The 25,276-nt window shown below is 41.8% G+C and overlaps 1 protein-coding gene across 5 annotated transcripts in view; it reads right to left on the reverse strand.

The window, feature by feature from the left end:
* The window catches only part of PTPN2 (protein tyrosine phosphatase, non-receptor type 2), a 99,154-nt gene that overhangs the window by 45,235 nt on the left and 28,643 nt on the right, over positions 1–25,276 (reverse strand). For 4 of the 5 annotated variants that reach the window (XR_001362252.1, XM_014540283.1, XM_005866915.2 and 1 more), the window contains exon 2: positions 4,519–4,609. Coding sequence is in view for 4 of the 5 variants with exons in the window: in XM_014540283.1 (XP_014395769.1) it covers positions 4,519–4,609 (91 nt within the window). In the remaining variant the exon portion in view is untranslated. Of the gene's footprint in view, positions 1–4,518; positions 4,610–7,165; positions 7,188–25,276 lie in introns of those variants that run through there. The other variant, XM_014540282.1, reaches the window with a different exon arrangement.

Below are 25,276 nucleotides of genomic sequence, written 5' to 3' on the forward strand. Positions count from 1 at the left end.
AAGTAAAGTGCAGAGGTACGGAGACTCCGGCGCGCGTGGAAATTCTGTCTTTTTGAATCGGGAGGGAGTCACAAGCTCCCGACTGCTCTGAACTCCGGTTCCGGAAATCTCTGGGGTCCCAGGGCTCATACAGGGAGAAACTGGACTGTCTGGCAGCAGGCAGAACTCGGAACTTGAGGGCGGCTTTCCCTCAGAGGTGCTGGCAGCAATTACCGGGACACTGAGACGCGCGGCCCCTTAGGGCAGGGCTGAGAATCAGCCATAGCTGCTTGCTCCGCCCTGTTGATTCCGAGACCCCGCCCCATCCAGGCTGCTGCAAAGCCTTTTGCATATGAATGCCCGGGTCCTTTACAATCTGACAACTACCTAACAAATTGCAGCTGGGCCAGACAGACCCAGAACTTCCAAGAGAAGGCCCAAGGCCCCACAGCAGCTTGCATTGCTTCTCAGCTGGGCCTCATCTGGGCACCCCCAAACCCCCAAAAAAGGAAGGGGAATCTGCATATCTCTTCATAGCTCCTGCTGGGTAACCTCAGGAAGAGGCTTAATTAGCACCTCCTTAGATCCAAGAGCCAGTGTACCCAGTGGTCAGAGTGGGACCACCCAGATTACAACTCCTCAGATTCATAAGGAACACACTCAGGGGGCAGACTCAGTGAGCACCAAAGCCCCACTGAAGCAAGTCTTGCCCCAGAAGGGTGTCTTCAGCACAGAAGTTCTCCCACTGCAGACACAGCTGATTCTCACTGCCAATTGGCCTGGAGGTCAATTCCTCCCAGTGACACCTAAAACAATCAAGGCATAACTACAACAAGACTGTGCACAAAGCCCACAAGGGGGTGCACCAAGAGTGTCCACCTCAGGTAACTGGGGAGGCTGAGCCACTGGGCCCTGTAGGACACCTAGCACACAAAACCACTCTACCAACACAGGGAAGCAGACAAAATGCGAAGACAAAGAAACAGGTCACAAATGACAGAAATGGAGGACAGCAAACGACTGGATATAGAGTTCAAAACCACGGTTCTAAGATTTTTCAAGAATTTTATGGAAACCGCCGATAAATGTATTGAGATCCTTAAGAAATCTAGTGAGACCCTCGATGTTGTGATAAAGGACCAACTAGAAATTAAGCATACACTGACTGAAATAAAGAATATTATACAGACTCCCAACAGCAGACCAGAGGATCGCAAGAATCAAGTCAAAGATTTGAAATACGAAGAAGCAAAAAACACCCAACCGGAAAAGCAAAATGAAAAAAGAATCCAAAAATACGAAGATAGTGTAAGGAGCCTCTGGGACAACTTCAAGCGTACCAACATCAGAATTATAGGGGTACCAGAAGAAGAGAGAGGGCAAGATATTGAAAACCTATTTGAAGAAATAATGACAGAAAACTTCCCCTACCTGGTGAAAGAAATAGACTTCCAAGTCCAGGAAGTGCAGAGAACCCCAAACAAAAGGAATCCAAAGAGGACCACACCAAGACACATCATAATTAAAATGCCAAGAGCAAAAGACAAAGAGAGAATCTTAAAAGCAGCAAGAGAAAAAAAGTCAGTTACCTATAAGGGAGTACCCATACGACTGTCAGCTGATTTCTCAACAGAAACTTTGCAGGCCAGAAGGGAGTGGCAAGAAATATTCAAAGTGATGAATAGCAAGAACCTACAACCAAGATTACTTTATCCAGCAAAGCTATCATTCAGAATTGAAGGTCAGATAAAGAGCTTCACAGATAAGAAAAAGCTAAAGGAGTTCATCACCACCAAACCAGTATTATATGAAATGCTGAAAGGTATTCTTTAAGAAGAGGAAGAAGAAAAAGGTAAAGATAAAAATTATGAACAACAAATACATATCTATCAACAAGTGAATCTAAAAATCAAGTGAATAAAAAATCTGATGAACAGAGGAAACTGGTGAATATAATAGAATCAGGGGCATAGAAAGGGAGTGGACTGACAATTCTCAGGGGGGAAAGGTGTGTGGGGGGTGTGGGAAGAGACTGGACAAAAATCATACACCTATGGATGAGTACAGTGGAGGGGTAAGGGCAGAGGGTGGGGTGGGAACTGGGTGGAGGGGAGCTATGGGGGGAAAAAAGAGGAACAACTGTAATAATCTGAACAATAAAGATTTAATTTAAAGAAAAGAAAAAAGAGGAACAACTGTAATAATCTGAACAATAAAGATTTAATTTAAAGAAAAGAAAAAAGAGGAACAACTGTAATAATCTGAACAATAAAGATTTAATTTAAAGAAAAGAAAAAAGAGGAACAACTGTAATAATCTGAACAATAAAGATTTAATTTAAAGAAAAGAAAAAAGAGGAACAACTGTAATAATCTGAACAATAAAGATTTATTTTTTTTTAAAAAGGAATATTTCCTTAATGGCTAATAATGTTTTTCACATGCTTATGTGCTTATCTACCATCTGTATTCATAATCTTTTACCCATTTCCTAATTGACTGTTTTGTTTTTTTAAAATATATTTTATTGATTTTTTACAGAGAGGAAGGGAGAGGGAGAGGGATACAGAGTTAGAAACATCGATGAGAGAGAAACATTGATAAGCTGCCTCCTGCACACTTCCTACTGGGGATGTGCCCGCAACCAAGGTACATGCCCTTGACCGGAATCGAACCCGGAACCCTTCAGTCCACAGGCCAAAGCTCTATCCACTGAGCCAAACCGGTTAGGGCTTGACTGTTTTTAATTGTTCAATTTTGAGAGCTCTGTATATAGTCTAGATATGAGTTCCTGGTGGTTTATAAATATTTTCTCCCAGTCTATCATTGTCTTTTCGTCCTCTTAAAGGGTCTTTCACAGACCAAAGGTTTTAATTTGGGCTTAGTCCAATTTATTGATTTCTTTCTTTTCTGGATTGTGCTTTTGGTATCATGTTAAAAACTCCACCTGGCGTTAGGTCCTGAATTTTCTATTTTCTTCAAAACGTTTTATACAGGGGCCCAGCTGGTTTGTCTCCGTGGTTGAGTGTAGACATATGAACCAGGAGTCACAGTTCGATTCCCAGTCAGGGCATTTGCCCAGGTACAGGCTCAGTCCCCACTGTCGGGTATGCAGGAAGCAGCAGATCAATGATTCCCTCTCATCACTGATGTTTCTATCTTTCTATCCCTTTCTCTCTGAAATCAATAAAAATATATAAGTTTTATCCAGGGATAGGCAAAAGTAGGTTTATAGTTGTGAGTATGTGGAACACAGAGTTTCTTATATGACTGCTTAATTATTTGTACAACTGCAAATCTTTTGCCCACCCCTGTACTTTACAGTTTACGACCAACTTTAAAATGTTTTTATTTATTTTTAGAGAGAGAGGAAAGAAGAGGGAGAGAGAGAGAACATCGATGAGAGATAAACATCAACAGATGAGAGAGGAACATCAACATAGATCGGCTACTGCCTGCACGGCCCCCACCAGGGATCGAGACTGTAACCTGGGCAGGTGCCCTGAACAGGAATCGAACCAATGACATCCTGGTACATGGGTTGATGCTCAACCACTGAGCAACACTGGCCAGGCACTTTTAAGTTAATTCTTATGGGGTGAGATTCATTTTTCCCCTCTAGATGTCCAAATACTCCAGTACCAACTGTTGAAAAGATTATCCTTCAATTAAATTGCTTGGCACCTGTCAAAAATCAGTTCACCAAATTATGAGTCTTATTTTTGGGTTCTCTATTCTGTTTAACCAATCTACGCTTCTATTCTTCTACCAACACCTTATCTTGATAACTGTAGTTATAAATGCAGGTAACCCTGGAAGAATGCTGAAGTTAGAGGCACTGACCCCCCGCCAGCCCCGCCCAGAGAGAGAGACATATCGATTGGTTGCCTCCCGCACACATCCTGACCAGGGCAGTTGTTTTAAAAGTTTTCCACAAAAAATATACACTACTTTTGTAGTTTGAGGGGAAAGAAACTACACCAATAAATATTTTAAGTAATACCAATAAAGTATACGAAATAATATGAAAAGGAAGTATACATGTGTATACACATACACACAATAAGGTTACAATTATTTTAAAGAAAGAAAAATTATGCATAAGAAAAAAAGATTGGTAGGAGATACATCAAAATAATTGTGGCTGTGTGGACGAAATAATTATGGGCAATTTTCCCTCTAAGAACATGTATTATGTTAATATTTTAAAAATTACTGCTCATCCGGTGTGGCTCAGTGGTTCAGTGTTGAGCCAGGACTAAGAGGTCACTGGTTTGATTCCTGGTCAGTGCACATGGTGGGGTTGCAGGCTCAATCCCCAGTAGGGGGTGTGCAGTAGGCAGCCAATTGATGTCTCTCATTGATGTTTCTAATCTCTCTATCCCTCTCCCTTCCTCTTTCTTTAAAATTCAATAAAAAAATATATATTTTAAAAATTACTGTACTTATCAACCCTGACCAAACCTTCTTTTTCACTGGTTCCTGCCTCCTGAAACAAACCAACAAACATAAATATGCACACAAACCCACAGATACTTACATGGGCTTACATCTCTGTATCTGTTTCGATTTCTGTTTTCTGGAAACTTGGCCACTCTATGAGGATAGTCATGGGACTCATTTCGAATTTCCTTAAAATAACAAAAATATATTTTAATATTCTTCTTAAATTTTATATAGCAAAACAGATACTTTCCCAGCCAGGACAAATAACACTTATTGAACACTTGTAATATGCCAAGTACTATGCAAAACACACTATATACATTATCTCATTCAATTCTCACAATACCAATGCAAGGGATGATTTGAGAGGTTAAACGACCCACCAAGGGTCCCAAAGCTAGTAAGTGGCAGACCCAAGGACTGAACCAAGGTCCTTCAGGCACCAAAGTCTTTGCTCTTGATATATTTATTTACTGTCATGCTATATTCAACACCTATAAGGCAACATTAAACATTTTATGTCACACAGAATTAATGCACTGAGGTACCTAAGATTACATGATATTCAAATTTCTAACTAAACTCTCTTAATATTATCTATCTATATTTCAAAGTTTCTATCTTAAAATTGTAAACTATTTTTTATCTTCATGTCATATAACTTTAACTTTATTTTGAGTCCAGAAAAAGCCTCAAATTTTATTTCTGGAGCCATAAATGATTAGCAACAACCACTAGGCCTGAAGCACATTTTAGGACCCTTGTGGTTTTCTGTATTCTACTATGGAAGAAATTCTGTAAGGTTATGCCTGCATTAGGGGCAGCTACTTGTATTCAACATCAGTTTTTTTCTTTCATATGAAATACTAGAAGCCTGGTACACGAAATTCGTGCATGAGGGGGGTGCTCAGCCCGGCCTGCGCCCTCTCGCAGTCTGGGAGCCCTTGAGGGATGTCCTACTGATGGCTTAGGCCCGCTCCCCGTGGGCAGTCAGACATCAGCACTACCACGGAGGCGGGAGAGGCTCCTGCCACCACCGCTGCACTCACCAGCTATGAGCCCAGCTTCTGGCTGAGCAGAACTCCCCCTGTGAGAGTGCACTGACCACCAGGGGGCAGCTCCTGTGTTGAACGTCTGCCCCCCTAGTTTGGTCAGTTTGCATATTAGCCTTTTATTATATAGGATAATTCTATGAATTCAGGTAAAAACAGAAACATACCAAAAAAAAGTATGCATTAACAGCAAAATTTAATTTGGGCTTTTTTCCCCCCACACTAACACATGTGAGAAAAAGCATTTTAAAAGTCAGACACCAGATAGTTCTAGAAATTAAGCACAAATAAATTATTCAAGTAATTTCTTGATGAACATCCTTACTCTGGGTTCCCTTGCCTGCCACGACCACTACCAGCTCTAAACCAGTTAACTTTTTAGTTCATGTTTTTATTCATTGTGCCTTCCAAGATGCAAGAGAAGGGAATACAGATCCACTCTCAATTGGAGAAATCTCAGTCACATTGTGCAAAGAGCACGTGTGATACAAAATATGTTGGTACAGCCATTTTGGAAAATGCATTTTGCCACACAGAAAAACAGAAACATACACACTGTACACACACTTTACAACTGTTGCTGTTGACTTCTTAAATGCTACTGTCACATTCAGCAATCTTGCTGAGCTCTCTAGTATTTTGTAGCTGGCTCTGAATTTCTCCGTATCAGTAGTGTAATTCTGTCTCTCCCTTATACTTCATATTTCTTCATACCTTTTGTTTCTTCTTCTTTTTTTTAATTCTAATTCCACTGGTTAGGATCTCCTATTCATAATCAAATGGAAATGTCCCCCCCCCCCCCCCCCCCCCCCCCCCCCACCCCCTGCTTCTAAGGTTTAACCACTAAGTGTAATACTACTTTAGGTTTCTGGTGGAATGAAGTTGGATCTTTACCATAAACCATACACAAAAACTAACTAAAAATGGATCAAAGACCTGAAACTATAAAACTCTTAAAAAAAACACAGGGTTTAAAAGTTTTCATGATCTTGGATTTGGCAATGATTTCTCAAATTAAGACACTAAAAGCACAGGCAACAAAAAAAAAATAGACCATGACCTTGGATTTGGCAATGGTGGCTTTTTTTTTTTAATTTTATTGATTTCAGAGAGGAAGGGAGAGAGAGATAGAAACATCAATTATGTGAGAGAATCATTGATCAGCTGCCTCCTGCACGCCCCACACTGGGGATGGAGCCCGTAACCCAGGCATGTGCTCTTGACTGGAATTAAACCCGGGACCCTTCAGTCCACAGGCCGACGCTCTATTCACTGAGCCAAACTGGCCAGGGCAGCAATGGTTTCTTAAATTATGACACCAAAAGCGCAGATGACACAAGAAAAATAAATTAAACTTCATCAAAATTAAGAATTTTTGCACATCAAATGACACTATAGAGTGAAAAGATAACCCACATATTGGGGGGAAAATATTTGCATATCATATATCTAACAAACCATTAATAACCAGAATAAAGAACTTCTACAATTCAAAAAAAGGACAATGAATTAAAAAATAGGCAAAGACACTTATTAGAATGACCAAAATCCAGAATACTGACAACACCCACTACTGACAAGAATGAGGAATAATAGTAACTCTCATTCATTGCTGGTGGTAATATAAAATGTTACAGCCACTTTGGAAGACAGTTTGGTGGTTTCTTACAAAACTAAACATACTCTTACCATATAATCCAGCAATCGTGCTCCTTGGTATTTACCCAAAGGAGCTGAAAAGTTATGTCCACACAAAAACCTGCACACGGATGTTTATAGCAGCTGTATTAATAACTGCCCAAGCTTGGAAGTAACCAAGGTACCCTTCAGTAGAGGAATGGATAAATAGTCTGTGGTACATGCAGACAAAATATTGTTCAGTGCTAAAAAGAAATAAACTATCAAGCCATGCAGATATTAAAGAACCTTAAATGCATATTACTAAGTAAAATAAGCCAATGTGAAAAGGCTACATACTGTATGATTCCAACTATATGACATTCTGGAAAAGGCAAATATATGAAGACAATTAAAAGATCAGTTGCCAGGATTTGGGGGTGGGAGGGAGGAATTAATAGGCAGATTACAGAGGATTTTTAGGGCAGTGAAAATACTCTGTATGATGCCATAATGATGGATATGTGTACATTGTCCGAACCTACAGAATGTATGCCACCAAGAGAGAACCCTAAAGTAAATTATGTACTTTGAGTGATTATAACATGTCAATGTAGGTTCATCAATTTTAACAAATGTACCACTCTGGTGGGGGATTCTGATAATGGGGGAGGTTATGCATGTGTAGAGGCAGGGAAATCTCTGTATCTTCCCCTCAATTTTGCTGTGAACCTAAAATTGCTCAAAAAAAAAAAGTCTTAATTGAAGAAAAAAAAAGGCAAATGACTTGAACAGACATTTCCCCAAAGATATAAATGGTCAATAAGCACATGAAAAAGATGCTCAACATCCTTAGTCATTAGGGAAATGCAAATCTAAACCACAATGAGAGACCAATTCATACCTACTAACATGACTATAATTTTAAAAATGGAAAGTAACAAATGTTAGTGAGGATGTGATGAAATAGAAATCCTTACACATTGTTGGTTGGAATGTAAAATGTTGCAGCCACTATGGAAAACAGTTTAGCAGTTCCTCAAAAAGCTACACACAGAATTACCATATTGTCCAGCAATAGGGGGATAAAGACACATATGGAATACCTTAGTCAATAAAGAAAAAAATTATAAAAAAAACCTGAATAGATGGAGGAATAGAAAAACAGGCACTTTCTTAAACTACTAATGGAAGTATATGTACATTACAACTTCTTTGGAAGGTTATTCATTACAGCATTATTTATAATTGCTAATGGATATAAAAAATAACCTACATATCCATTATAACGAGTGGTTTAATAATGAATTCTATTTAACTGTTAAAATGAACACAAGGTGCAAAACTAGGGGTGGGCTAGGTAGAAGGAGGAGAAAGGGAGACAAGCAGGAGACAGCTTATATGTGTATAAAGTATCTCTGGGAAGACAGACAAGAGAACTGGTTATAGTGATTGCCTGTAGAAAAGGAACTAGGGAGAACAGAGACAGTGACTTAGTTTTCCACTATATATCCTTCTGTACTGTTTTCATTTTTGCCATGTTCACATAATCCTAACCAAATTATTTACTTATTTATTTCTCAAAATACTGACTCTAAAGTTTGCCCTGACTGGGTGGCTCAGTTGGTTGGAGCATTGTTCCACACACCAAAATGATGGGGGCTCAATTCCTTGTTAAGGCACATACCTAGGTTGTGGGTTTGATCCCATCAGGGTGTGTGGCAGCGAATTGATGTTTCTCTCTCACATTGATGTTTCTCTCTCTCTCTCTCTCTCTCTCTCTCTCTCTCTCTCTCTTCAATAAAAAGAATATCCTCAGGTGAGGATAAAACAACAAAAACAGACTCTAAAATTAAGTACTGGCTTCCTACCTAGACATACCACTTGACTGCAGTATAAACTTGAAAAACTGAGTCTCAGGGTTCTCATTTGTAGCCACCTCTTAGATAATCCACATAAAGTATATAGCATGTACCTAATACAAAGTAGGAGCTCAATCAAGATTAGTGTATTATTCTTAAACTCTCTTCCTCAAAGAAAGGAACTTATTCCATCAGGAATCTTATCTCCCAACCAGTGAAAGGCCATAACTAAGCCTGAACAAATCTATAATAATAAAGGGGTAATATGCTAATTAGACCCGACAGCCTAACGACCTTCCAGATGTCCTTCCAGACGGAGCCAGGGCTGCAAGGGCTGAGCCCCTTGCACGAATTTCGTGCATTGGGCCTCTAATCTAAAATAATAGTTTTTGAAGTATACAGGATATTTAGCTTCATACTTGATTGTCCCTCCACAATATTTTTAGACGGAGTATATGCACAAACATTTGACTAATAAAAGAAAGTGAATAATGCCCTCGCTGGAGTGGCTCAGTTGGTTGGAGCATCATCCAGTGCACCAAAAAGGTGGCCAGTTTGATTCCTGGTCAGGGAACATACACAGATTGTGGGTTCAATCTGGTTGCAGTGCATTCGGGAAGCAAACAATCGATGTTTCTCATGCATGATGTTTCTCTCTCTCTCTCTCTCTCTCTCTCTCTCTCGGAAATCTATATATATAATAGAGAAATATGCTAATTAACTGGGACACTGTAACGGGTTGACTGGACAGGAGGAGGTTGCGTGTGCAGCGTCGAGGGCGGGACGGCAGAGGACTCAGCGCGCCTGCCCTGGGGGAGGGCCTGATCAGCAGCAGCCATGGCTGCTGCGGGGCCCAGGAAGCGAGGCAGGGCCAGCCCTGCGACTCAAGGGTGGGCGGCGCCGCGCAATTTCGAATTGCATGCTGGGCTCCTAGTTAATAAATAAAAATAAAGAAATAATAATAATAAAAGTGAATGCTTTACTATCACATAATTCAGGATTCACTTAGGGACCTTAAATACAAAAAAATAAATTTAGGTATGTTCTCCCATAAATAGAAAATCTATCGATTTGGGATTATCTTAAAGTCCTTGTTTTTTCTTATTTTATTAAAAATTAATAGATTGCTCTTTTCCAATTTCCTAATTCTTATTAGTTGTTCCATCACAACAGTTCAAGGCAGAGCATTCCACAGTACAACAAGGACATAAAGTTTTTTGTGCACTATATAGAACAAAGATATGTACCAAGTTCAAAAAAATTATTATTTTTTAAAATATATTTTATTGATTTTTTACAGAGAGGAAGGGAGAGAGATAGTTAGAAACATCGATGAGAGAGAAACATCGATCAGCTGCTTCCTGCACACCCCCCACTGGGGATGTGCCCGCAACCCAGGTACATGCCCTTGACCGGGATCGAACCTGGGACCCTTCAGTCCGCAGGCAGACGCTCTATCCACTGAGCCAAACCGGTTCCGGCCAAAAAAATTATTTAATAAAATATTATGAAATAACTATTTCACCCTAACAATGATGGAAATTAAGTTACAGCAACAGAGATTTAAAAAATAAAAACTTTCAGCCCGAATCGGTTTGGCTCAGTGGATAGAGTGTCGGCCTGAGGACTGAAGGGTCCCAGGTTCGATTCCGGTCAAGGGCATGCACCTTGGTTGTGGGCACATCCCCAGTAGGGGGTGTGCAGGAGGCAGCTGATCGATGTTTCTCACTCATCGATGTTTCTAACTCTCTATCCCTCTCCCTTCCTCTCTGTAGAAAAATCAATAAAATGTATTTAAAAAATAAAAAATTTCAGATTTGAAATGTGAACCTGTTTAGTAACTTCACTGGTTAAAACATAAATCATCACAGAAGCAATTCCTATCATCATGGAGTGACTACAATTTTCTAAGGTTACCCCAGCGTACCATCCCTTGACTAGGAACAGAGTGGTACACACTCTAGGAGCCATACGACCTTACTCCAACCCACTTAAGGAATTCCTAGAAGTACTATTAAGTAAACTGTTAAGAGGAACTGATAGCTTTCAGAGTATAAAACTGTTCAAATACAGTGAAAGAAGAAATAAAATAATTCAGCATGAGATTTTTCTGCAGAGGAATGAAAGCAGTTTAAATTAAAGTTACAAATGAGTGACATGAACCAAATGAAACTGATAGAATGAAGAGTATATTAAATCAGATACACTGGATTGTTAAAGAAGAAGACATGAAACTATCACATTTGAAAAGATACCAGAAATCCATAGGTAAAAGTATCTAATCTTAAATCAGTTTCTTGACCAGGACTTCTTTCCATAGGTCATCAACCTCGAACAGTCTTTAGGGGCCTATAAAACCCCTAAAGTCACATGGTAAATTTTGGAGGATTTTATATACATGGACACTTCTCTCTTCCACAGATTTCATTTTAAAGGTCTCAAAAGGTATTTACAATCTATAACCATTACTATTACTCTACTATAAATAGAACATTAACATTACATTAAATATTTAAAATAGCACTACAAAAATAATAATAAAATAGCACTATAATCATTCTTAATAGCAATTTCACACAATGCCTGACAAGATAGAACATCATTCCAAGTAACAATGGAACAGAAAAGTTTAGTATTTTACTCAAAATAGTAGAATCTGAAGTTATAATCTTCAAAATTAGTCTGCTGAATTGTATGTCTTTCTCAACTGCTATGTTTTAAATCTTCTAGGCTAAACTGACTTAGCATATGGCTAGTCACTATTATCCAAAGTAATGAAGGGTATTATCAAAAGTCCTAATTTACTAGTTGGTTTAAATATTCTCTGCCCCTAACAGCTTCACCAAAAAGAAATAACGACTTTAATGGAGCATTCAGTGGAACTACCACAGAGAACAGAGCATAGAGAATCTAGATAGGAATTTCCAGGAGAAACAAATCATATATATACTTATTTGATAAAGTGAAGAACACACTTACGTTAATTATAATCTTGCTTTTCTAGATCTTATCTGTCCATGTAGCTAGTTTACTTTCTGGAAGAGAATGAGCAGAATAAGAGAACAAAGGGAACAGGCAGGGAGACAGGACAGCAGGAGACTGCAAGACAATAATTCTCCAACTGCAAACAGGGAATTCTGTAGACAATAATGATCTGGGAGAAGCAAAAAAACAAACACACACACACACACACACACACACACACACACACACACACTTTGTTGGAGATTCTGTTAAAATCAAGATATTAAACAAGAGGCAAGCCAAAAAGACTAGGGCACAAATGCAACTATCTGAATTTTCTTAATTATAAGTATCAATAACCTACAGGAATGTATGTCGAAGGCAGAACAATATGATTTTTAGTCACATAGTCTCTATTGGGGCACCATTCCCAAGGCTCCTTTCCCTTAAAAGGAGCCTTATCTTTTGAAAAGTCACAGAGATTTAAGAATCTGACAAAAGCTATGGAATCACATAGAAACTAAATAACCAAGCATGCTAACACATGCACGCACACACACGCACACACAACACACACACGCACTTTAGCACAGTTTCAGGGGACTTGGAAATCCAGTCTTATCCTTGGATCCCAGGTACTATTTTAAAGGCCTCCAGTCCCAAAATGACCCTGCCTTTTATAACACATTCCATTCACTCCTTGCCATCAAAAATTTAAATTCCCTCAGTGCCATTAATCTCAACTAGACCATAAGAAGAAAGCAGTGTAGATGGTCATACTGGCAAATTAGAACAATGCTGAAATGAGAATCACAAGGACTAGATGTGGGTCGAAGCTGTGTCACTAATGCATATAACTTTATGTAAGTCACAACCTTATTCTGAATTGGTGTCTCCTTAGATGTGAATGAGGGAGTTGGAATAAACCAAGTGCTGATACTTCTAAAGGAGAGCACTATTCTTTTACTTAGCGAATACTTAAGTATCTAGCATGTCAGATAGTGGGGAAACAAAGAAAAATGAGGCAACCCTAAAGGAGCTAGATAGACAAATACAGTTATAATAAAACAATGTGACTAATACTCTAATAAAATATAGAGGGCTCAGGAATCAGAGGAGGAGGAGCATATAATTTTGCCTAAGGAGACTAGAGTCTAGTCCTGTTTTTTGTGTGTTTTTTTTACCCTTCTCCCCTAGAGTCTGGTCTTGAAGATATTTCTCAAATAGATAAGATAGGCACAGAGCATATACAGCATGTGCAGATTCCAAAGATGTGAGAAAGTAGGCAATTTTCAAGGAAAGTCAAGGCATTTGATACAAGAGACTGCGCAACCGTGTAAAAGCACTGAACACTCAGACTAGACAATAGTAGGAGAATATGTAGTAGACATTGCAAGGGAAGTATTTTAGAATAAGATAGCTCTGATTTACAAAATCAAAGAAGAGTCTGCATAGCATCTGGTAGCAAAAATAAGTGGGAACTTTGTTCGCTGGAAAGAGGAGGGAGTCTGTTAGAATCCTGGGTGCTCTCCTAAAGGGCCAATGCACAGGAGCTTGCTCTTGGGAACTCATCCAGAGCTCTAACAGAGGGAAGGAGACTCAGGGCATATGGAAGCCATAAAGAGAAGATCTGGATGGCATATCTCCAGAGATCTGGGAGGTCAGCTACTGAGGTCCAGGTCCTGAGTAAACATCCCACACTGCCCTCAAGTGCCATCTTCCAGGGTCAAGCACTTCTACTCTTAACAGTACCAGCTGGAGAAAGTGACCTAGCCCCATCCTCCAAATACTGGCAACACCACCCTGCCAAGCTCAAGTCAGGAATAAAGGACTGTTGGCTGAGGTGTGCTCTTTTACTGAAGAAACTATAGACAGACTCTCAGAGGATCACTGAACTGAGTGGTGTTGGAACAAGGGCCAATCTTTCCCCCCATCACAGAGTAGGCAGGCACCACCCCCAACAGAAGACTCGTTTGTCAGGGTCTCATGCAGTGGGCAACTACAGAGCTAGAAGGAGGATGCACCTGCACGCCTCTGGAGGTCCTGTGCCATTCCCAATGGAGGACTGCCTTGATCTGATCCTCTTGCTGGCACTGGCTTGCCAAGCACACGTCCACTGGGACATTTGGTGCAACCCTCTCAGAGCCTCCTGTCAGGGTCTCTGACAGTGTGCTGCCAAGCTAGAAGGCGGCAAGCAGCTCATTCCTCTCCCAAGGGCCAACACCACCCCCAACAGAAGGCTGCCTTGATTTGTTCCTCTAAGCCAGTGGTTCTCAACCTTCTGGCCCTTTAAATACAGTTCCTCATGTTGTAACCCAACCATAAAATTATTTTCGTTGCTACTTCATAACTGTAATGTTGCTACTGTTACGAATCGTAATGTAAATATATGATATGCAGGATAGTCTTAGGCGACCCCTGTGAAAGGGTCGTTCGACCGCCAAAGGGGTCGCGGCCCACAGGTTGAGAACCACTGCTCTAAGCCCTGCCAGCACCATCCTGCTGGTGCAGCCTCACAGGGGAAAGGCATCACGACTCAGAACTGGGACATTTGGTGCGACCTGCTGGGAGATCTTTGGTCAGGGTCTCTGCCAGTGCTCTCCCCAGCCAAGAGAAGGATAGTCGCTCACTCCTCCCCAGTGGAAGGCTGCCTCCAAGTCCTGCAGTGGGGAAGGGAGCAAGGAGCATCCTCAGAGCTGGGAGCTTTGGAATGCAGCTCTGTGGGAGCCTCTGAAGATGTGCCTACAGAGCTAGGTGTGCAGCTTTCTCCTCTCAGGCTGGCCCTGGCCCCTTCCTACTAGGCTCAGATTTGAGAGTGCATCTATCTACTTTAGACCAGGGCTTGAGTAGGCATGGCTACAGAGCTAAAAGGAGAAGTGCAGCTCGCCTCACTGTCGGTGCCACTGCCAAAAGAAGGCTGTCTCAATCTGTTTGCCCAAGTCCCGGTGACTCCTGTCCTGTCCTGCCAAGCTTGCTCCTGCAGTGAGGACAGTTGGCTACACCACCCTGAACCTGTGGTGCACTACTCCTGAGGGAGCTAGAGTTGGAGACTCTGGCAGAGAGTGAATGGTATTGCTCTGGAGTAGGGGCCACATTCTCCCCATTAAGTGTCAAACCACACTGCCCCAAATTAAGGACTCACTAGCCCTGTCCGCCCAACCTACCAAACTTGAACCCAATGGAAGGGTCAGTGGGGCATGGCCAGCTTGCGCCCACTCTACAACTTTTCTGCATAAAATTCTAGAGGAAGTCCAAGCAACCTCAAGGGGGAGTGGAGTAGCCAACAGGTAGACACTGACCTCAGGGAGCCTCAATCTTTTACTTATCTGACTCCAGCAAGCCAACCCATCTACACAGATTGGCCCCTCCATGCACACTCAGGTCAAGTTGATGCACACACAAACAGTAAACAGTGTGGTAGCTCCAGACAGGTAGCCCAAAACCAGTTACACACAACATCTGACAGCGACCTGTACCTGAACCCCAACCAAGTGGACCCAGAACCAACAAAACCAGTGGTGGGCTTCAGACCACACCAAAGCTCAACCCAACTAGCCACAAACGTGACACACCCAAAGGAAGATTCCAGCAGGCACCAGATGCTGTTGGGAACAACTCCACCTGAGAGGGCAGCCCCTGCACAGCATCTCATACACGGTGATTGAGGTTTATCTTTATAGCCACCCAGCCTGAAGAGTTAACTCCACCCATGAAAGGGCCAACAGCATTCATCAAGTCACAACTACAACAGGGGAGTGTGCACATAACCCATTAACATTCCTGGAGCAAGGAACACAGATGATCTGAAAGACTGTGCCACTGAGCCCAACAAGACACCTCGAGACTGCACCTGCACAGCAGCTTGCACATTGTGGTCAGTGTTGAGCCTCAATCAGCCAGCTTAAGGGTTGATCCCACCCATGAACAGGCCAACAGCAATCAAGACTCAATTACAATAGGAAGGCCCAAATAACCCACACAAGAAACATTCCTAGAGTACCCAGCTCAGGAGATGAAAGAGACTACACCACTGGGTCCTGAAAGACACCTATGACAGCAGGCCACCACACCAAGACTGGGAGTCATAGCAGTTCTATCTAATACATAGAAACAAACACAAAGTGACAGCCAGCCAAAATGGGAAAATAAAGAAACAGGCTCAAATGAAAGAACAGGAAGAATCACCAGAAAAAAGAGCTAAATGAAATAGAGGCAAGTAATTTATCAGAAACAGAGCTCAAAGTAATAGTTATAAGGATGTTCAACAGTATGAAAAAGGACATAGAAACCATTAAAAATACTCAGGCGGAAATGAAGAATACCACATATGATATAAAGCATATACTGAAGGCTCAACACAGAAGATTGAACCAGCGATTTGGAAGATAAGGTAGAAAAACAAAACAAAACACCCAATCAGAAAAAAAGAATTTAAAAGAACAAGAATAGTTTAAGGCAGTGGTTCTCAACCTTCCTAATGTCACGACCCTTTAATACAGTTCCTCATGTTGTGGTGACCCCCAATTTCATTGTTACAAATTGAACATAATTAAAGCATAATGACTAATCACAAAACAATATGTAATTATATATGTGTTTTCTGATGGTCTTAGGCGACCCCTGTGAAAGGGTCGTTAGACCCCCAAAAGGGGTCACGACCCACAGGTTGAGAACCGCTGGTTTAAGGGCATTTTGGAACATGAAATGTAACATCTGCAGTATAGGAGTACCAGAAGGAGAAGAAAGTGAGCAAGGGATAGAGAATCCATTTGAATAAATGACAGAAAACTTCCCTAACCTGGTGAAAGAAAAAGTTACACAAGTTCAGGAATCAGAGAGAATTGCAATCAAGATAAACCCAAACAGACCCATATCAAGACACATCATAATAAAAAAGGCTAAGGTTAAAGATAAAAAGAGAATCTTAGCCGAAACCGGTTTGGCTCAGTGGATAGAGCGTCGGCCTGCGGACTGAGGGGTCCCAGGTTCGATTCTGGTCAAGGGCATGTGCCTGGGTTGTGGGCACATCCCCAGTAGGAGATGTGCAGGAGGCAGCTGATCGATGTTTCCCTCTCATCGATGTTTCTAACTCTCTATCTCTCTCCCTTCCTCTCTGTAAAAAATCAATAAAATATATTAAAAAAAAAAAAGAGAGAGAATCTTAAAGGCAGCAAGGAAGAATTGGTCAGTTACCTACAAGGGAGCTCCCACAAGACTGTCAGCTGATTTCTCAACAGAATCTTTGCAAACCAGAAGAGATTGGCATAAAATATTCAAAGTGATAAATAGCAAGGACTTATAACCAGATTACTCTAGCCAGCAAAGCTATCATTTAGAACATGGGGAACTTTTTTTCTGCCAAGGCCATTTGGATATTTATAACATCATTCTTGGGCCACACAAAATTATCAACTTAAAAATTAGCCTAGTTTAAGAAAAAATTAGCCTGCTATATTTGGTCAAACATTTAATTAACTCACCCCTAATGCCTTGGCAGGGCCAGATCAAATGATTTCTCGGGCCTTATACAGCTGTCGGCCAGACCCCAATGCTGATTTTGAACTAAGGATAGAGCTTCCCAGACAAGAAAAAGCAAAAGGAGTTCATCACCACCAAACCAGTTTCACAAGAAATGTTAAAGGGTCTTCTTTAAGAAGAAGAGGGGGGAAAAAATAAAATATGAACAATAAAATGGCAATAAATACATATCCATCAACAATGACTTTAAATGCAAATGGATTAAATGCTCCAATCAAAAGATTTATGGCCCAGCCGGCGTGGCTCAGTGGTTGAGCATAGACCTATGAACCAGAAGGTCACGGTTTGATTCCCAGTCAGGGCACATGTCTGGGTTGCGGGCTCGATCCCCAATGATCTCTCTCATCACTGATGTTTCTATCTGTCTCTCCCTCTCCCTTCCTCTCTGAAGTAAATAAAAATATATATTAAAAAAAAAAGATTTATGAAGGCTGGGCAGGAGTGGCTCAGTTGGTTGAGCATCATTTTCTGTGCACTAAAGGTTGCAGGTTCAATCCCCAGTTATGGCATGTACAGAAGGCAACCAATCAATGTTTCTCTCTCCTCTCCTCCCGTCCTCTTCTCTCTCTCTCCCTTCCTCTCTAAGCACGTCCTCAGATGAGGATTAAAAAAAAAATACACACACACACACACTAGAGACCTGGTGCATGAATTTGTGCACAGGTGGGGTCCCTCAGTCTGGCTGGAGATTGGGGGGGCTGGCTGGCCTCAGGGAGGGACCATGGGAGGTTGGTTGGCCCCAGGAGGTTGGCCGGTCGCAGGAGGTTGACTGTGAGAGCACACCGACCACCAGGGGGCAGCTCCTGCGTTCAGCATCTGCTCCCTGGTGGTCAGGGCGCATCACAGCAACCAGTCATTCAGTTGTTAGGTCGCTTAGGCTTTTATACATATAGAATATATATACACACACTAGTGGCCTGGTGCATGGATTTGTGCACATTGAAAGGAAATTGATTAGAAGAAATATTTTAATATCACTATTCGTGTCTTGCTAATGAAAAGAAAATAGAATTCTACTGAGTCTCCTATCTACCTACTCCAGCATTTCTGAGAGGATCAAATGAGATGAGGCACAGGAAAACACTTCACAAATATTTGGTTAACTGTAAAATGTTTGCACCTGGCTATAAAGCAAGTCAGGTTCCTGGGCTGAAGAAACTCCAAGGATGCTAGTCACTAGGGAGAGGAAGCCAGGCATTGCTACATGACAACATTACCTGGTGCCCACAGCGACCGTTTCCAGGCTGGGTTGGGCTGTGGGCCGCATTTTGCACCATGGGGTCTCAGCAGCGTTAGCTACAATTTGGTGGGGTGTCGCTCTGGGGTGGTGGTGGGGCCTGTGTCCCACTTGGGGGAAGCCGAGTGTAGGTTTGTTGGCACCAGGTCTGTAGTGCCGTTTATTTTTATTTTTTTTTAAAAAATATTTTATTGATTTTTTTACAGAGAGGAAGGGAAAGTGATAGAGAGTCAGAAACATCGATCAGCTGCCTCCTGCACACCCCCCAACTGGGGATGTGCCCACAACCAAGGTAAATGCCCTTGACCGGAATTGAACCTGGGACCCTTCAGTCCGCAGGCCGAAGCTCTATCCACTGAGCCAAACCAGTTAGGGCCATTTATTTTTAAATGGCCAGTGCAGCCTTTGGCAGCTCCTGCGTCGAGCGTCTGCCCCCTGGTTATCAGTGCGCATTATAGCGACCAGTCGGACGGTCAGAGGGACACTTAGCATATTAGCCTTTTATATAGAGAGATATATGGAGGCTGACTGGATAATAAAATAAGACCCTTACATATGCTGTCTACAAGAGACCCACTTCAAGTCAAAAGACACAGGCAGACTGCCTTGACCAGATAGCTCAGTTGATTAAAGCAGCGGTCGCCAACCTTTCAGACCTCACAGACCACTGGTTGGCGACCGCTGGATTAGAGCATCCTCCCAATATGCCAAGGTTGTGGGTTCATTCTCCTCTCAGGGCACATATAAGAAGCAATCAATGAATGCATAAATAAGTGCAACAACAAATCAATATTTATGTATTTATTTGTTTCTCTCTTTTTTTCTCCCTCTCTTTCTCTCTCTCCCCTCCACCGCCTTCCTTTTTCTAAAATCAATTTTAAAAATAAAAAAAATAAAAAAGACACACACAGACTGAAAGTAAAGGGAGGGAAAAATATGTTTAATTAAAATAAATACAGCCCTAGCCAGTTTTCTCAGTGGGTAGAGCATCAGCCTGTGGACTGAAGGGGCCCGGGGTCGATTCTGGTCAAAGGCACATGCCCAGGTTTCGGGCTTGATCCCCAGTAGGGGGCGTGCAGGAGGCAGCCAATCAATGATTCTCTCTCATCACTGATGCTTCTCTCTCCCTCTCCCTTCCTCTCTGAAATCAATAAATATATATTTAAAAAAATAAAAACAGACAAAAAAACTAAGGTAGCAATACTATACCAGACAAAACAGACTTTAAAACAAAGGCTATATAATAACTAAAGGTATAGAAGGACCCAGCAATTCCACTTCTGGGTATTTATCCAAAGAATCTCAAAACACTAAATTGAAAAAACATATACACCCATATGTGTTCACTGCAGCACTATTTACAACAGTCAAGATATGAAAGCAACCTAAATGCCCATCAATAGATGAATGAATAAATAAGTGGTACATATAAACAATGGAGTGACTCAGCCATAAAAAAAAAAAAAAAGAAAGAAATCTTGCTATCTGCAACAACGTGAATGGACTTTAGAGGGTATTGTGCTGAGTGAAATAAGTCAGACAGAGGAAGACAAATGTCATGATTTCACTTATAATATGGAATCTATAAACAAAATAGACCAGAAACAGACTCATAGATACAGAGAACATTTTGAAGCTTGCCAGATTGGAGAGGGCTTGGAGGACTGGGTGAAAAAGTTGAAGGGATTAAGAAGTGCAAATTGGTAGTTTCAGAATAGTCACAGGGATGCAAAGTACAGCATAGGGACTATAGTCAACAATATTGTAGTAACTGTGTATAGTATATACAATGTATATAAATATCTAATCACTGGGTTGTACACCTGAAACTAATTTAATATTATATGTCAACTGAAATTGAAAGGTAAAAAATTATTTAAACTAAAAAAAAAAAAGTAAAGCCTTTCTCATCCAGTTAGCATTGCCAAAAAAAAGCATAACTTTCCTTAAACATTATCATAAATAATGAGTAATCTGGTTATAAGTCCTTGCTATTTATCACTTTGCATGGCATCATAGTGTCATACAAAGCAGAAAGCCCACTTAAACACCTTTTCCCTACTCAAGGGAGAGTGGTTTGCTAAATGCATATTGTGTATCCTAAATAACCTGCTGCTGCATTAGACCCAATGCACTGCTACAAAAGGGGAAGTCATGGAATGCTATAGAAAATATCTAATGGGAGTCCTAGCCGGTTTGGCTCAGTGGATGGAGTGTCGGCCTGCGGATTGAAGGGTCCCAGGTTTGATTCTGGTCAAGAGCATGTACCTTGGTTGCAGGCATATCCCCAGTGGGGGATGTGTGGGAGGCAGCTGATCGATGTTTCTCTCTCATCGATGTTTCTAACTCTCTATCCCTCTCCCTTCCTTTCTGTAAAAAAATCAATAAAAATATATTTAAAAAAGAAAAGAAAATATCTAATGGGGGATCATATTCTGCATGGGAGGGTCATGAAGGTACCCCCTAAGGAAGTGATACTTCAGTAGGAGGTAGTTAAGCAAAAGGGGAAAGGAAAGGAGGAAAAGTTGTGCTAATGCAAAGAAAACTACATTTATAAAGGCTCAAGGGGAGAACGGACATGCACATTTAAAGGGACGGAACCTACTGGAAAAGAGAAGAAAGTCATATTGGGAGGTAGTACGTGGTCTTGTGAGCTATTAGATGGTTTGAATTTTACTTTACAAGCAATGGAAACCATCAAAGGTAGAGAAGTCACATAATCATGCTTTATTTTAGTTACCTTTCCCCACACCATCTTATTAAATTGGGCTTGTTAAAGAGCGGTATACACCTGCTCACTTGTACTTCCCACCTCTTCTCAACGCCCAGCATCTGACTTCTGTATTCCACTGAAAATGCTCTCTTTAAGATATCTGTTGATCTCCTAGTCATTAATTTGATGACCCTTCAGTTTTAGTTGTCCCATCTGCAGCACGTAGCCCTGCTGACCATCAACCCCCTCCATACTCTGCCACCGATTTTCTCTCATTGCCATGGCTTTTCCTCTCCAGTCTTTTTTTGCAAGCATCTTTTTCTCTCTCTATGCTCTTATTGCTGTCTGTCAAGATTCTGTCCTTGGCTGTCAGCATTTCCAAGCCCCCTATATTTTCCCTAGGTGAACTCACCCACATTTAGGACCTCAAACACCACTTACGTGTTCATGATTTCCAAAATCACATTTCCAGTTCAAACCTCTCCTGAACTCCAAATTTATAATGAGAACTTCAAATGGAACAGTTTCAAGACCAAATACATCTATCTCCTTACCATTTCAAATCTGCATCTCCCCTTCACTCCTACTGCCACTGCCTTAGTTCAGAAGCTCAACATTTCTCTTCAGGTTTACTCCAACAGATTGCTTCCCTGTGCTGCCTGCCAACAATTAACCCCATCCAACCCACTGGTACAATGATCTTGCTGAAAAGTAAATGTAATATGACCATGGTATTTCCAGGCTTAAAATTCTTCAGTGTTACCTATCAACTAGCTCAAATTCCTTAGTCTGATTTACAAAAGCTTCATAGGCTCTTACTTTTGGGCACCTCAAGTTCATACCACAATCTTCACCAAGCTAAATTGTTGGTGGTTCTCTTGGCATTCTATGCTCTGTGCCTCTGCACACCTTTCTTCCTTTTCTGAACGCTAATTCTCTCCCTCTTCTTTATTCTCTTCACCTGGTTAACTTGTCCTTCAAGACTTACTAGTAGGTAAGGCCCTCCCTCCTCCAAGAAGCTTCACCAGAACTCCCAGTGCACCCTTTTGGGGCTTATACAGCACTCTCTGCTTAACACTAGCTTCTGCACTTATTACTTTTACATTTCATCTACTTACCTATTTACTGTTCCCCACTAAACTGTATCCTTAAGAGCAGGGACTCAGTGTAACAATGAAGCCCACAAGAGAACAAATCCTAAAGTGTGAGGTCCTCACGACTGACTGGTGGCTCAGTTGATTGGGGCATCCTCTCATACATCCAAAAGGTAGCAGGTTCGAGTCCCAGTCAGGGCACATACCCAGGTTGCAAGTTCTATCCCCAGTCGGGGTGTGTGCAGAAGGCAACGGATGAATGTTTCTCTCTCACATCTATCTTCCTTCCCTCGCTCCTTCCTTCCTTCCCTCCTTCCTCCCTCCCTCCCTCCCTTCTTCCCTTCCTCCCTCCCTCTCCCTTCCTTCCTTTCTTTCCCTCTCTCTCTAAAATCAATAAAACATATCTTCCTATAAGGATTTTAAAAAACCCACACACAAGAAAACACACACCAGGAACTTTGTTAGTGGCATTCTCTGCTGAATCTCTAAGGCCCAGAGCAAGGGCTGGATATTCTAGAGTCCAAAGAAAACACTAAATTCTTTCTAGGCTTGCTTTCCATTACTAACTTTCTTGGTTTGTGATCTACTTTTACTGTAACACCAGTATGTATGGCATGATTTCTCCTGACCAAACTAATACTATTGTTGTTCCATTAGGAAAAAATAGTAAGAGTACTGACCAACCCAGTAACCTAAAGGACACCTAGGTAGGAGTCCATAGAAGGGCTTCCTGAATTCCTTGAAACAAAATGTGAAATTTTTAGTGCATTTTTCTGATAAGAGAGATTATAATTTTCACTGAATTTTCAAGGCATGTGTATACATATCAAACCGCTTAACCAAAAATGTTAAGCTGAATTAACTTGTCGCATTCACCTTTCTCTTCTCAAATCTGTACTTTGATGTATGACTAGCAACTTGGAGACAGCAGTCTGCTAAAATAAATGTAACTGGAAAAGACACAGCTGGCAGACTCTCACAGATTCCTACCAGAATGTGCATTTAAAATTTTCTATGCTGAAACTGATTTGGCTCAGTGGATAGAGCGTCGGCCTGCGGACTGAAGGGTCCCGGGTTCGATTCCGGTCAAGGGCATGTACCTGGGTTGCGGGCACATCCCCAGTGGGTCTCCCTTCCTCTCTGTAAAAAATCAATAAAATATAAAAAAAATAAGTAAATAAAATAAAATAAAATTTTCTATATTTGGAAAAGTCCTTTAAAGTTAGTGCCCTATCTTAACATATCCTATACCCATGTGAATTAAAATATTTATTACACTTCCCGCTATTGTGTTCAAGAGAAAAATGTTACATTCTGAACATAATGACAAAGAAAACATTTTTTACTGTCATCTAATTAAATGGAATGGGGAAAAACCCAGGACCATCAAGATTTACAGGAAAGCTTTTTTCTTTTCTTTTACTGCACACCAAGTGAACCAACCAGTAGGAACAGCATTTAACTCACACTCAATTCAATCTTGGGAATAATATGATAATAATTAAACAGATGAGAATAGGCAATTAGGTCATTTTAAAAGAAATAAAAAAGTTATATTTGAATTAAAAGGTTCTCTAGTTGAGCTAAAGAAGCTAGTCAGGAGCTCAACTACTGTATGCGAATCCATTTACAAGAGTTCCAGAACAGCCAAGATTATCCTATGGTGCCAAGAAATCAAAATAGTGGTAGCCTATGGGGTGGAGCAGGGCGCATGACAGTTCCTTCTGGGGTGATGGAAAGGTCATTTACTATTATTTTTTTTGGAAAGGTTATTTTGACTTGAGTGGTGCTTGCACAGGTGTATACATTTATGAGACAAGCTTAACCACATACATAAGATTTTATTGTTAATGTAAAGAAAACTGAAAAGAGGATGACACCCTTGCAGTGGTTCTCAACCTTCTGGCCCTTTAAATACAGTTCCTCATGTTGTGACCCAACCATAAAATTATTTTCGTTGCTACTTCATAACTGTAATGTGGCTACTGTTATGAATCGTCATGTAAATATCTGATATGCAGGATGGTCTTAGGCGACCCCTGTGAAAGGGTCGTTCGACCGCCAAAGGGGTCGCGACCCACAGGTTGAGAACCGCTGGACACAGCCGAAGCCCAGTCTCTTTCCGGGAACCTCTGTGGAAGTCGCTCCACACGCTGCGGTATGGGGCTCTGAGACCATTCGGACGGCTGATCACCGGGAGCGCTCGCCACCACTACGGTTCAGTCACTCCCAAGGCGAGAGGCCCAGGCACCACGCACACAACCAGGCAAGGAAGCGGGCGTCCCGGCCGGCCTCGGCCCGCGCGGCCACACGTCACCGGGCCAGCGGAAAAGGTAACTGGGAGCAGAACGAGGCGCCGGGCCAGGGGCGGCGAAGCCCGATCCGAAACCGAAGCAGCATCCGCTCCCCGCTGCGAGCTCCCAGAGCCCGGTGGTCTCCCCTCATTTCATCCCCCACGGGACACACAACCCCCATCCCGGCCCTTCCCACAGTTACGGGAGCCTCTCGGACGGCCCGCCCCACACCAATCACCACCGGCCTCACGGTTCCCCGCATCCCCACCCGACCCCAGGACCGAGAAACACGTCCGCGCGCGCCGCAAGACGCCGCTGTGGTGCCGCCTTCTAGAATTAACTCTGCGCTTGCGCTTCCGATAAACATCCCCCGCCCTCCCCAACACACACCTCACTTAAAGTCTTTTTTTTCAAAAGGGAACAGAGACTCGGTCGGCGCAGGCGCAGCCCTGACGCGGCCCGCGCGCCACCACTTCCGCCC

The sequence above is a fragment of the Myotis brandtii genome, unplaced genomic scaffold (genome assembly GCF_000412655.1).
Source record: "Myotis brandtii unplaced genomic scaffold, ASM41265v1 scaffold240, whole genome shotgun sequence".
Lineage (NCBI taxonomy): Eukaryota > Metazoa > Chordata > Mammalia > Chiroptera > Vespertilionidae > Myotis > Myotis brandtii.